The following is a 12,186-nucleotide window of genomic DNA, read 5'->3' as shown; positions in this document are numbered from 1 at the left end:
TTATTCCTTGTGTTAACTGTGTGTGAACAAGTGAATTCCATGTTTGGTTAAAGCTAAGGACTAATCCCAAGAGAGCCTAAATTCAAATCCCAGCTCAGCTACCAACTCAAATGGTTTCACTGCCTTTACTTTGCCATTCAGTGTAACTCAGTTGCAGTTTCACCTTTGAAAAAAATACATGAAAAAGCAATTTGACAATGTACACTTTAAAGAGCCTGTGCATATATGGCTTCATATTACTCCACGTGGAAGACCATCTCAAATTTAATTAGAGAAAACAAAACCTTTTGTTGGAGTCGAAGCAGCTCCCTGCCAACCCCATTCCCTTGTCTAAAATCCTCAACTTTATTCTTATCTTGATAGAACATAACAGTGTTCCTATTGTTTGAGGCTGAAGTGCCATGATTTAGCTGATTCCTATAAGTGGTAATGCTTTGTCTCTGTGCCTAGCAATTTTTTTATATTTTTTATTTATTTTTAAATAATTTTCTCCCCAATTGGGAATAGCCAATTATTTTTAGGCTCAGCTCACTGCTACCACCCCCACGCTGACTCAGGAGCGGCGAAGACGAACACACTCTGTCCTCTGAAGCATGTGCTGTTAGCCGACCACTTCTTTTACACACTGCAGGCCCACATGCAGCCACCTCAGAGCTACAGCGTCGGAGGACAATGCAGCTCTGGGAAGCTTACAGGCAAGCCCGTAGGCGCCCGACCAGACGACAGAGGTTGCTGGTGCGCAGTGAGCCGAGGACACCCTGGCCAACCCAGTTTTAAGAGTTAATTCTGGAAGGGCCCATTTACCTGCTTTCTATAAATGACCAAGGCATGTCGCATTAAAAAGCAACTATAGCCTTCATTAGCCTAACCAACAAGAGGCCATGAGCATGAGGGTCAGGCAGTAGAAGGTTTAAAGCAGAACTAAAGGAACTGATCTAATCCAAGCTGTTTTCCCCCAGCTCTACTCCATGTACCCCCATACACTATTATTGTAAGTGAATATCTGTGTGGGCAGTTGATTGCTGGTACTTCTATTATATTGCCTTTTTGTGAGACACAGGGAACCAGAACATTTAGTTAACTAAAGGGAGTAGCAAACTGTGCACAAAAAGAGATCATAAATGTATAAAGCTTAGTCCTTTAGAGTTTTCAGAGAATGTGCTATATTATGTTTAATGTCCAGCAGGTGGCGTTGATGTACTGTACAGTAGGCTGCATACTGGTGTCTTTAAAAGTCGTAAGAAGTTGTAAGAATGAAGCCAGGAAAGCAAACAAAAAACAACCAATGTAACAAAACAGCATTTTAATTCTAAAAATACAACTGTACAACATAGTGGTAAAGTTTGGAAGCAAATTGCTGGCACACAAGCAAGTACCTTGCAAAATTGATAAAATAAGTTACAAAAAAAAAAAAAGAGAAAGGAAAAGGTCACAGCATTTGAATAGAGATACAGGATACAGCATCAGTCAGGAATCTTTGTCGCGTTTTAATACAAGTATTAAACTCCCACATACACACATGTATATGCTGGGATTATTAAAAACATCCCTTGTAAACCAAACTTCATTTAGTAAGTACTTATCATAATGCTTCTAGGTACAAAAATATTATAGTGTGCTTTATGTGTACACTGTGTCTTCCCTCTAAATGAACACTCCATCCACACTCCAATGCTAATACACCTTGTGGCTTGACGGTTTTCAATCTTATGCAAATGATCTTCATTAAAATGTACACATGGCTCCAAGATAATGGTCTCTCAAGATGAGCAAGAGAATGAGGATGGAATGCACTGACAACAATTGTCTATCCCTCAATATTAAAACACAAGGTAAGAAAGTATATTTACACATCAGTTCTCTAACCACTGGATAAAAGTACAATATGTTTTTTCTTTTTTGTTTCATTTTTCGTAGTTACATGAAAATGTTCAGATTCATATCCAAGACTATCTTGGAAAACACGGTTTTCAGTAATAGAAGATTAGGGAAACAAATTTAAAGGCCAGCATCCACCTCGGATATAGCGATTAATAGAAATGTTCTTTGCTGCATTTTGATGTGCATTCGCTCTGTTGTGATTTTCTTGTTGCTACCCATTCCCAGGACCCAGTACTGGGTTGTTAGGGCTAAATGCAATGTGTTGAAAGCAACAGCTCACCCTGCAACAGAGTGCTGTGAGTGTTTGGTCCCTCTTTGTAATGTTAAGTGTTCTGTTGATCAGAGGATTTTATTCCATGCAACACACTGCACCGATGATGATCCAGCAAGGTGCATCAGCCTTAATAAACCAGCAAAAGATATATAAAATCACCACAGCGTGAAAGATAAAAAGCAGAAAACACTACTAAAGAAAAGTCTGCACAACACTGGCTTTGCACCATATTTAATGCATGTATTTTAAATACTGATACCATGAATAAGTGCAAACACAGCATTAATCTAGAAACAGGCAGAAGACTGTTCCATTCTCGCCTCTCCCAGCAGAGAGCGCTACTAAGCAGTCACATGGCAGACCTACAGGGGGCAATGATATAAACAAGTTGCTATAAATACAGATTCACTGTATTATTTTTGTTTGTTTGTTTTACAGACGATAAACCACTTAAATTGCATATGCATGTACTTTCCTTAGTACTAAAGAAGTTGCTGAGGACCACTGGCCAACAAGTACAAATGTAAAGCCCAACTGTTTCACAGTGGAAACAATAAAATAAAAAGACGACATCATTCTGTATGTCTATTGTCAACCTGGGATTTGGGTTTCTATTAGGAGCACAAAGTCTTAAAAACATGACCCGATCCATTGGCTGTGAAGCACGCATGCTATATAAAAGGTTGTGTTGTGATAACATTGTTCTTCTCTGTACGTCCTTTCTAATTACAGGGAAAAGAAAAGTGAGTCACATACAGAATTCCAACAGCAATGATCCTTATACCACTGCCATAAAAAATGGTGAATTCTTCCATGGTGGTTCAATTTCTGCTCCAACACTGGCACCCAAACATTTCATAAAGCTAGGGCGAGTGTTAGCAGGCTGACACAGCTTGAACTCTTAAGCCTGTCCGATTCCAGTCCTGACGTGGTTTACAACCACGGGTGCCATGCGGGGTCCATTCGACAAAGGTTGTCCAGGCTGTTGGCTGCTGCCACCAGTGTGTTTACTTTGCTCTCGCCCCCCTCGAACTGGGCCAGGTTGTGGAGCCGGGTCATGATGGCGGTGACCGCTTTCTGGACCAGGGACACGAGCTGCTGACTGTCCATGTTATCGGGCTGCCCGGCAGCTGAGAGCGGCGTGGAGGTGTCCTCCTGCGTCTTCTTGTGCCAGGCAATTATTTCATCACGCAGCACGGCCTTCAGAATGCCATCAACCTGGAGAGAGCGAGAGAGAGCGAGAGAAAGGAAATGAGGATCATTATGTCAGGCTAGAAAAATAACCAAGGGATTACTGGCTTTTAACTACCGGTAATAAATCTGGATTTTCAAATTAACTGGAAACACTTCTCTAGTGTTCTAGTCACTGAAATTAATGAACTCTTGCAGGTAAACACAGCCTGAGCCAAAAGCACCAGTCTGTCCAATTCCACTGTAATAGCTTCACACTCCCTCACCTGGCCCTGTCTCAGTTCAGATTTAACATGATAAAGCACTGTTTTAATAATCAGCCAGACATTTTGTTAGCAGCTCTGTGCACTACGATATAAGAGAGGCACACAGCTAAGTAGCGTGAGCTTTCAGACATTTCAGAATTGGTTAACAGCTTTTGCATCTTACAAATGATATTGCCTCCCTCAGACTTTCCAGTAGAGGCCATCTGATTTTGTACTCCAAAAATCAGCAGTGTTTTTTGTGGATGAGCCATTTGAAATTGAGACACAGGGGCCACATACTCATAAACCTAGGATTGCCTGTTTGCATTATTTTTAATATTATAATATTTCCATTGGTTATGCAAGGCATGTGGAAGAAACAGTGAAAGCATTCTGCCACTAGCAAAACAGAGCTTATCCAAAACGAAATAAAAAAAGGGAAACAAACGTCTTGCAAGCCGACTTTGCTTCATTTGTTCTCACAAAACTAATGCTACCATACTTGGTTTCTAAGCAAATTGATTATACCCTTATATAGCTGGGGACAGGGCTATAATTTCTTAAAAATAAGTCAGTCCCAGGGGTAATGTTTTATACCAAACAGTTTCAAGGACTGCCAAGTTGTAAGCACACATTTTAATAACTTAAAAAAAAGCTGCTATAAATTAAAAAATGTTACAACCTGCTGTGAATAACCAGCTGTTTCTGACCTCTGCCACCCCTTCTGTACAGCAATTCATGACTGCGGGAAAAACTCAACAGGAATATTTATACGCACTGCATTCATCCATGTATTTCTCAAGGCTACACACTGATGTTAAAATAGGTACATCACACCTGAATGATAACAGCCTTATTATTTCTAAAGCTATACTGATAAGTCAGATTTCTATTTAATTATTATAATCATACCGAAATACTTAGGCTGGTGACAGGTTTGCTGGGATTTCTGGCACAACGCTTAGTGTACATCCAAGTTTAATTTGCATTACTTCAGCAAAAGTCACGCAAGGGAGCTCTGTTTTCATTCCTTAATTATAAAGAGACGCGATAATACAAGGTCATGAGCGGTTTTAGGATTTAAAAAAAAAAAAAAAACTTTTTAAAAGAAGAAATGATTAATTATATGCTATTAGCCTTCTTAAACCTGATGCATACATTTTTACAATTAACATCAAAACACATTGTTATAACACGAAGACAGGCACGTTTTAGAAGCCTCCCACATCGACTCCACTGTATTTAAATAGTCAATCATCATCGTCTGGAGCTGCACCATGCACAATGAGTCCCATACCCAGGCTCAGATGGAAATGATGCTTTAAAAATGCTGTGGCTACACCTACAGACTAAGGTGGACGCGGGTGCAAACACCAACCTAATGGTGAATGAAATAGAAAATAAGTGATGTTTTTGAGCACTTCTGTAGAACGTTTTATTTATTGGAGCACAGGTGGGAAAATCTGCCCCCGCCCCCGCCCCCTCTCATATGCAAAGTTAAATATGAAAACTGTCCAATACTGCACATTCAAGTCATCAGTTAAAGGCTCCTGTGGTAAGGTTTACTTTAATTTGCTAGTGGGCTGCTGATGATAATCTTGCACACTTCCAGCTGGAATAACACTTCCTTCAGCCCTTGCTTGTTTGCACTCCCCCAGTTTACTCAAACCAGCCTCTGCTTTACCACCAAACTAGAAAGGAAGGCATGCCACATCCGTCCCTACAAATTGAGCCCTTGACCTCAAATCTAAACAACTTCCAATGAATTGGGACTGTAAACAACTGAATTCAAGAGGTCAAAAAACACTTTCACCATGACCTTTACAGGTGCAGTCCAGGTTATCCAGGAGTCAGTGCCATGAATAAAAGCACCACCACTGCATGCTCTAAATCCAACACATACATGTGAATTTATCTTAAACAACTGGATGCATGAACATTACATTTAATAACTTCCCAAAGTATTCTTTTTTTCCTTTTCATTTTTGCAGACCCCCAGACAGGAAGCGGAGGTCTTGCCACATTCTATACCCAAACCAAGAGTTTTTAACTTTTAAACCCCAGGGCACCATGTAGAGCACTTATCTAAACATCAAGATATTAAGCAGTTATATAAAGCAGGCAGAAAAGTCCTGCTGGGATGTGATCAGAGTTGTAAAGCACTATTCAGCTGTAACCAATATAATTACTAGAACTACTGTAGCGGTTTCAGTAGAGCCTAATAAATGGCCTTTATGTTGAGATCCACACGACACCAGCAGGTGCAACAGACTAGCAATCACACCCCAAAAAAATGTAAAGCAATACAAAGTAACATGCATGTAGTGACTGAGCATCATGACATTTCCCTAGCCGATTGAACCCTGAGGACACAGACCCTGGCTGCCCCCTACACCGACTTACATTCGCTTGTGAAAAGGCAGCCCTATTGGGCATGATTCTCCAATGGTTTTGGCCTCGCTAATCCTCCCCTTTATTGTTGGCACCTTTAGAACAGAAGCATTCGGGAATTGCTTGGTCTTCAGCCTGGTCTTTTTGTAGATGTCTGCATTACAAGGGTCCAACCCCAGCAGAAACTTGCAGCTCAACCGCCACATGAAAGGCTTTAAAATCTGCTTACTTGCAATGGCTAAAGTAAAATGCACTCTTTTTTAAACCCTATAGTGTTTACAGTATACCCTTGAATCTCTGCTCTGCTACTCCGGTTTAAGGTCGAGAGCAAACGGAATATCTTTGATAGCGATGCTTACGGTCTCAGGATTGGAGCTTGTGAAGTCTGCTCTCTGGCTGGAGAGAAGCAGGCTCATACCCATTCATTACTTAGGAGGCAGCTGGCTTGTACATCCAACCTGGCTACAAAATACCGGACAGAGGCCAGAGTCTGCTTCTTGTTCGATACACCCATGTTCTTTTACTATGGAATAGTATTCTCTTGACGTATTTGGCTCTCAAAACACTTTTACAGCATTCTAAGACTGCAGGTTCAGCTTTCTAAAAAAGACGAGAGTCTCTTGGGGTCGCTTCAAATATTTGTGTAGCCCGTCGATACCACCCTCTGTATTTATCACTCCTGTCTTGTCTGCGCTTCTGTCTGTACTAGGGGATAAAGGGAGGAATCGCTGGAGAATTCTCACCCGTTTTATGCCCAAGCCTTTGTTCTGGCACTCATGAATGGTTGTGCTAATGAGGCAAAGAGGATAACCGTTCATTTGTAGAGATTGCCTAATGTGGTGTAGTTCTAAATCCATCACCTTGGGGTTATTTAGACTAAAAGATAGAACTCCCTCACAAAGATATCTATCCGATTACATTAACCGGTATGCCTGGGAGATGATGTGCATTATTATGGATTACTTTTGAAACTGCAACCAAGCCATGAAATATTAAAGATGTCATAGTAGTCGTATTCAAATGTTCCTTGAATGAGTTAACATATTGAAAAGCTGAAGATCTTTAATAATAATTATTAAAAAAAAAAAAAAAAAAAAAAACCACACACAACACTACATAATGCTTTGCAACATGATGCACTACGTAACCAAAGACTACTGAATTGAAGTATATGTTACTGCTTAGAAACCTCAACAACCTCTGTTTCTATAAAAAAAAAACACACATTTCTAAACATCTCTTTGCGTGCTACAAATGTAGTAACACAACCGTAAAGTGTAAACATCTTGGGTTCCAAAAAGCAATCCAAACTTACCCTGCTGCTCCTAAAGCATAAATAGCATCTGCATAAAACATTACAAACTCTGGTAACTGGCACTGGTCGCCTCCCTTGCCTTGCCTACTAAAGTGAAGTTTATGTGAAGTCGCACCTGGACAGCAGTGTGACTGACAAAGCAAAAACACCAAGAGAAAGCTGAAAAACAGATATCTGATTTGGAAGAGATATGGAATGACAACTTCTCACCTCAGAGCTGCACACTGTGTTGTGAGTTATTGAACAAACACGTGTGACAGCTGCCAAGATCCCTGTAGAGCAGAGAGATTCTGTTTCTGAGTTGATGATCACACAAAGATGTATCTCATGGGGGAGCCTATCTGTCAACTCTGGCTAAAGGCATACGAAGAAGCATACTTGAACTCTCCAAAATGTTGAGCTCAGGACAAGATTAATCTAATTCACAGGGTAGAGTTTTAGAGCAAAAACACACACAATTAAAAAGTAATTTCCATCCTCTTCCATCATTCTATATGATGGTTTACAGTTTTTTGTTGGAGTTTTCTTATCTTAAATTTGTTAGTAAACATGAAACAAAAGAAAAATGCCCGTACCTTGTGGGTATGAATTTGTACTGAATATCCCTGCCTACCTTGAAGTTGGGCTGAGCGAAGCAGCGAGCGACGGCAATCATGGAGGCTGTGAGAGGGCCGGAGACCCCGATGGTTGTCAGGAATTCAGAGATGTTGGGAGTCAACCGGAATGGAACAGGCCGGTTGGCATCCAAGTCCCCAGTGGCGTCATTGATGTCAAATCGGAAATACGCAACATTGAGCTTGCCAGTGTCCTGCCAAGGAAAAAACAAGCAGGGTGAATCTAAATACAAACTTACTAAAACTCATTCATCCAAAATCTGGATTCCTCTCCCTACTTGGAATACATGTGTAACATATATACCAGCAAGGATTTACTAGCAGAACACAACTGGTTACATTATCAAATATATTGTGTTTAAATGTTACAATACTGAGAAAAGGTTCAGGTGTTACAAGAGCTGTACTATATATATAAAATCTTGTCTAGACAACACTAAATGTAAGCTAAATGTACTAGTTCTTAACACAACAGTAGGTTTACGAGTGAAGTTTTATCATCTTTTCCTGTCTATGAAACATACATGGTTACTTTTGAGGAACAGTTTATACTTAAAAAAAATAATATATAATAATAATAATAATAATAATAATAATAATAATAATAATAATAATAATAATAATAAAAGGGTCAAGTCACCCAAACAACAATTCCATAAAAACTAAAAAGCGTCTGATTTTTATTTTATTTTACTGTACTGGTCATTTGAACTTTACTGTTTGTGGAAAGACTAAGCCTGCTTAATACTATCCCCCATTGAACAATGCCATCTATTTATTTCACAAAGCAATTTAAGCTCAACAGTATTCTTTAAGGAGTTAAAACAAAAACGGCGTCAAGCCTTTTTCAGGTTAAACAAAATCGACCCTTTCCATCATGGTAAGCCATTTGTTTTTATCCAGAATGTCTGACTAACAGTATATGCCTCACTTAGAAAACATTTGCGATGCCTTGCTGACTTGCTTTCTTATTTTCAGATGCATACATGCAGATTTGTTTCTTTTGCTCTGGTGTAAATGTAGGGTCGACTCGCCATTTTGTACTTTGTTTTGCTTTGGGAGAGGGAGTGTTGATGACGTTTGTATGAACGTTCAGTTAATGAATTAGGAAAGCGAGTCAAAGGTTAACTGCATAACTTTGTTGTTTTAATTGGCCATGATTATTTCGCTGGCACTACGATGAGGGAAACTGCAGTGCTTATATTTACATTTGTTTGGCTTGGGAAGCTGGCGGGTGGCGGACAGCAGGGAGGCGATATAATGGGTAAAATAGCACTGTTTTTATATTGGTGACATTTGTTCAGAGAGAATAGCTGGCAGTATGCCAGGGTGGTGTTTTAAAGGGGGGCGGTATAACGCGGGACAATTGAGAAAGAGAGAGAGAAGCATGAAAACGCATTGATCGTGCAGTATAGCATATGCTTTAAAAAAGGCAAGCAAGTACAAAGACCTGACCTTTAAAACTCCAATCTGGTCTGCAGTACAGTACAGTACAATAATTACATAAAACATTTTCAATATAAAAGATAAGGTGCTATATGAAGCAGGCATGCCATTTTGACAGCTATATAAAAAGGTGTTTAATGTTTTTCACCTCGATGGCCCAGAGCTCTGTGGGTCAAGTGCTACCCCGAAGAGACGCTGATAACAGGAATGTCAAGTTGTGCTCCCAGCAAGTCGGCTATTGAATACTGATAGCTATTAAATGTTAAAACTACAATAAAAGCACTTCACTCCATGAAACAGGATACTAAACGCTTCTCGCTGCATACGGGGGGGGGGCGAGAGGAGAAAATAATAACTTCAATACATCTTTCCATTATTAGCTGTGAGATTAGAAATGATATAGCTGAATTGAATCTAAGCACAGGCCTTTAAATTGCATGCATCTGAGTGTTGCGAAGTCCCTACTAAACTGTAATACATCAAAATTTTGATTTTGATTCAAAACATCATAATTTTAATAAATACATGACCGGATATCCAATCTTTCTGCATTAGCGAAAACTGCAGATTGATTGAATTTTAAATCTAATCAAAAAATGCCTAAATTAGTAACCTTTCAATCCACCCGCGCACTCTTAAAAAACAACACCAGTGTATTGATGAATTGCATGCTGGGGAATTATGATCAATAACAACATAAAAGAAAGTCTGCATTGCATTACACCACCACTAGATGAACTGTACAGCTACTTGTTCTTGAATGATGATTGATTAATAAATGTGATTTTTGCTGGTTGGAATGCATGTGTCACCATTTCTCAAGGGATCTTATTACACATTATAAGTAATACATCTGGGCCATCAATGATACAAATGAACCCCCTCCTCCTACTGAGTCTTAACTGATGCAACACAACTCAAAAGGGTTTCATAACAAAATGTTTGTAGCTAAAAGCACTCCTACGCTCTGCAAAAGCAACAAAAAGCCTAGAGGACGGACACAGCCTATACAAAACCCTTGATTAGGGTTTTGTTTGAATGGCATAAGAGTTCTCCAAGGTCTCAGAGTGCTCGGATAGAACCCATGAGGGAGGGGGGGCAGTGTTTGAGCAAATTACACAACAAACTATGTGTGCAAATTATACTTTCGAGTACAAAAGCAGCACTTGAATCACTTTAGTATTCTACACATTGTTAAATCAAACTGTGCTTCAGTGCTTAAAAAAGGGAGGTTGCTACATCTGTAGTGTTCCAGCTGAGTTCACCTTTAACATGTCCAATGCCTTCCTTGCAGGAGGCAATGAGGTAGTAGTGGAAAATAGCACAAGCCTATATTTATAGCCTAGAAACACATGCCTTTGTTACGGCCACGTTTCAACCTGCTTGGCTGAGGTTACTGTATGCAGCTTGATGGCATAACCAAAAAGATCCACCATAGGGGGAGACGCATTTGTTAACAACTACCACTGTCCTCATGATCCACAATAACTTGATTACACCTCTTCTTGGGTCTAGGTCATTACTCAAAAGCTGTTTTCAAACATAAAACCTACAGCACCTAATCCTCAATCATTCACGTAGCCTTCATATGATCTGTCTCTTTTTAATGGGATCTAAACCAAGGAACAGTAATGTGCTGGAAGAAGCTTACTATTAAAGTCCAGATGCCCATTGCTATCCAGTTTAATCCTTGGCGGCTGAAATGGATTAAGATCAGGAGCAGTGGGATTGTTTGACAGCATCATTCCAAATAATAACTTTTAGACACAGCCATTGCCCAACAGGATTTACAGTCTTGCAGCGAATGTACTTGTGTAGATGGTATCAGGTATATTCTAACAGTTTAATTGGATCCTTTATGGTTTCTGGAAACCATTCAAATATTTTTGGCACTAGGATGCCCTTATCAGTGTAACTGTGTGATTAGACAGATGAAACAATGTCTTGTCTGTTGAGGGGATTCATTTCCAGGTCTCTCCTACTTAACGTTTCTGAAGGGCCTAACCTTTCCAGATAACAAATTATTAAAACGCAAAAGCCGATCACAAACTGTATTCACACTGTTTTCATGTCAAGACATTTTAAATAAACGTTTCATTGAATTTTAACATTTGTACATTACTCAGTGAAATGACTAATTTATTCACAAAGCTTTAACACCGCTTTTTTTTCTTCTTGTATTTATTAATCAAATAGTTCATGAATTAGTGTTGGCTTCATTAAGCTGCCATAAAACTGTTTCGTGAAAAAAAAGTATTTAAAAACACTCAAAAGCTTTATAAATAAGACTTGCTGCCTAATAAAACAAAACCACCAATATTTTTGAGCACACACACAACAATTATATATATATATATATATATATATATATATATATAAATATATATATATATATATATATATATATATATATATATATATATAAAAATAAACTAAATAAATAAAAGCAATGCACAACACCACACCTGGGCAATTTGCAGCATCTCCGGGTTGAGCCGGTTCAAGTGCAGCACAAACTCAGCTAGTCCGATGAGCGCTAGCTGGATGGTGAACATCTTGCGGAAGGTCCAGTAATCCGTGGCATTGGGGAAGGTGTGCAGTGCCCATTCCTTCAGCATGCTGCGTGGTACCATGTTCCCCTGCACCTCCTTCAGGATGTCCCGCAGAACCTGGAGAGAGACACAGAGGGGCAACGGAAATGAGAAATCAGAGTGTGATATTCACAACCCTATTCAGACAGACTGGAGATACATGGCTAACGTGTTATTAACACCACAGTACCGACTTCACTTGCATGTTTAATTCAATACTTAAAACGTAAAAACGTAA

At 39.4% G+C, this 12,186-nt stretch overlaps 1 protein-coding gene across 11 annotated transcripts in view; it reads right to left on the bottom strand.

Annotated features, from left to right (window-relative positions):
• Nucleotides 1–1,286: 1,286 nt before the first annotated feature.
• trrap (transformation/transcription domain-associated protein) overlaps nucleotides 1,287–12,186 on the bottom strand; it is a 93,562-nt gene continuing 82,662 nt past the window's right edge. For all 11 annotated transcript variants that reach the window (XM_058995905.1, XM_058995907.1, XM_058995910.1 and 8 more), the window contains 3 exons: nucleotides 11,823–12,026; nucleotides 7,911–8,105; nucleotides 1,287–3,373 (listed from right to left, as the gene is read on the bottom strand). In XM_058995905.1, coding sequence (XP_058851888.1) covers nucleotides 3,089–3,373; nucleotides 7,911–8,105; nucleotides 11,823–12,026 — 684 coding nt within the window. In that variant the 3' untranslated portion in view covers nucleotides 1,287–3,088. The remainder of the gene's footprint in view (nucleotides 3,374–7,910; nucleotides 8,106–11,822; nucleotides 12,027–12,186) is intronic.

The sequence above is a fragment of the Acipenser ruthenus genome, chromosome 22 (assembly GCF_902713425.1).
Source record: "Acipenser ruthenus chromosome 22, fAciRut3.2 maternal haplotype, whole genome shotgun sequence".
Lineage (NCBI taxonomy): Eukaryota > Metazoa > Chordata > Actinopteri > Acipenseriformes > Acipenseridae > Acipenser > Acipenser ruthenus.
The sequence above is the reverse complement of the archived record's forward strand: the minus strand, read 5'-3'. Positions and strand labels throughout refer to the sequence as shown.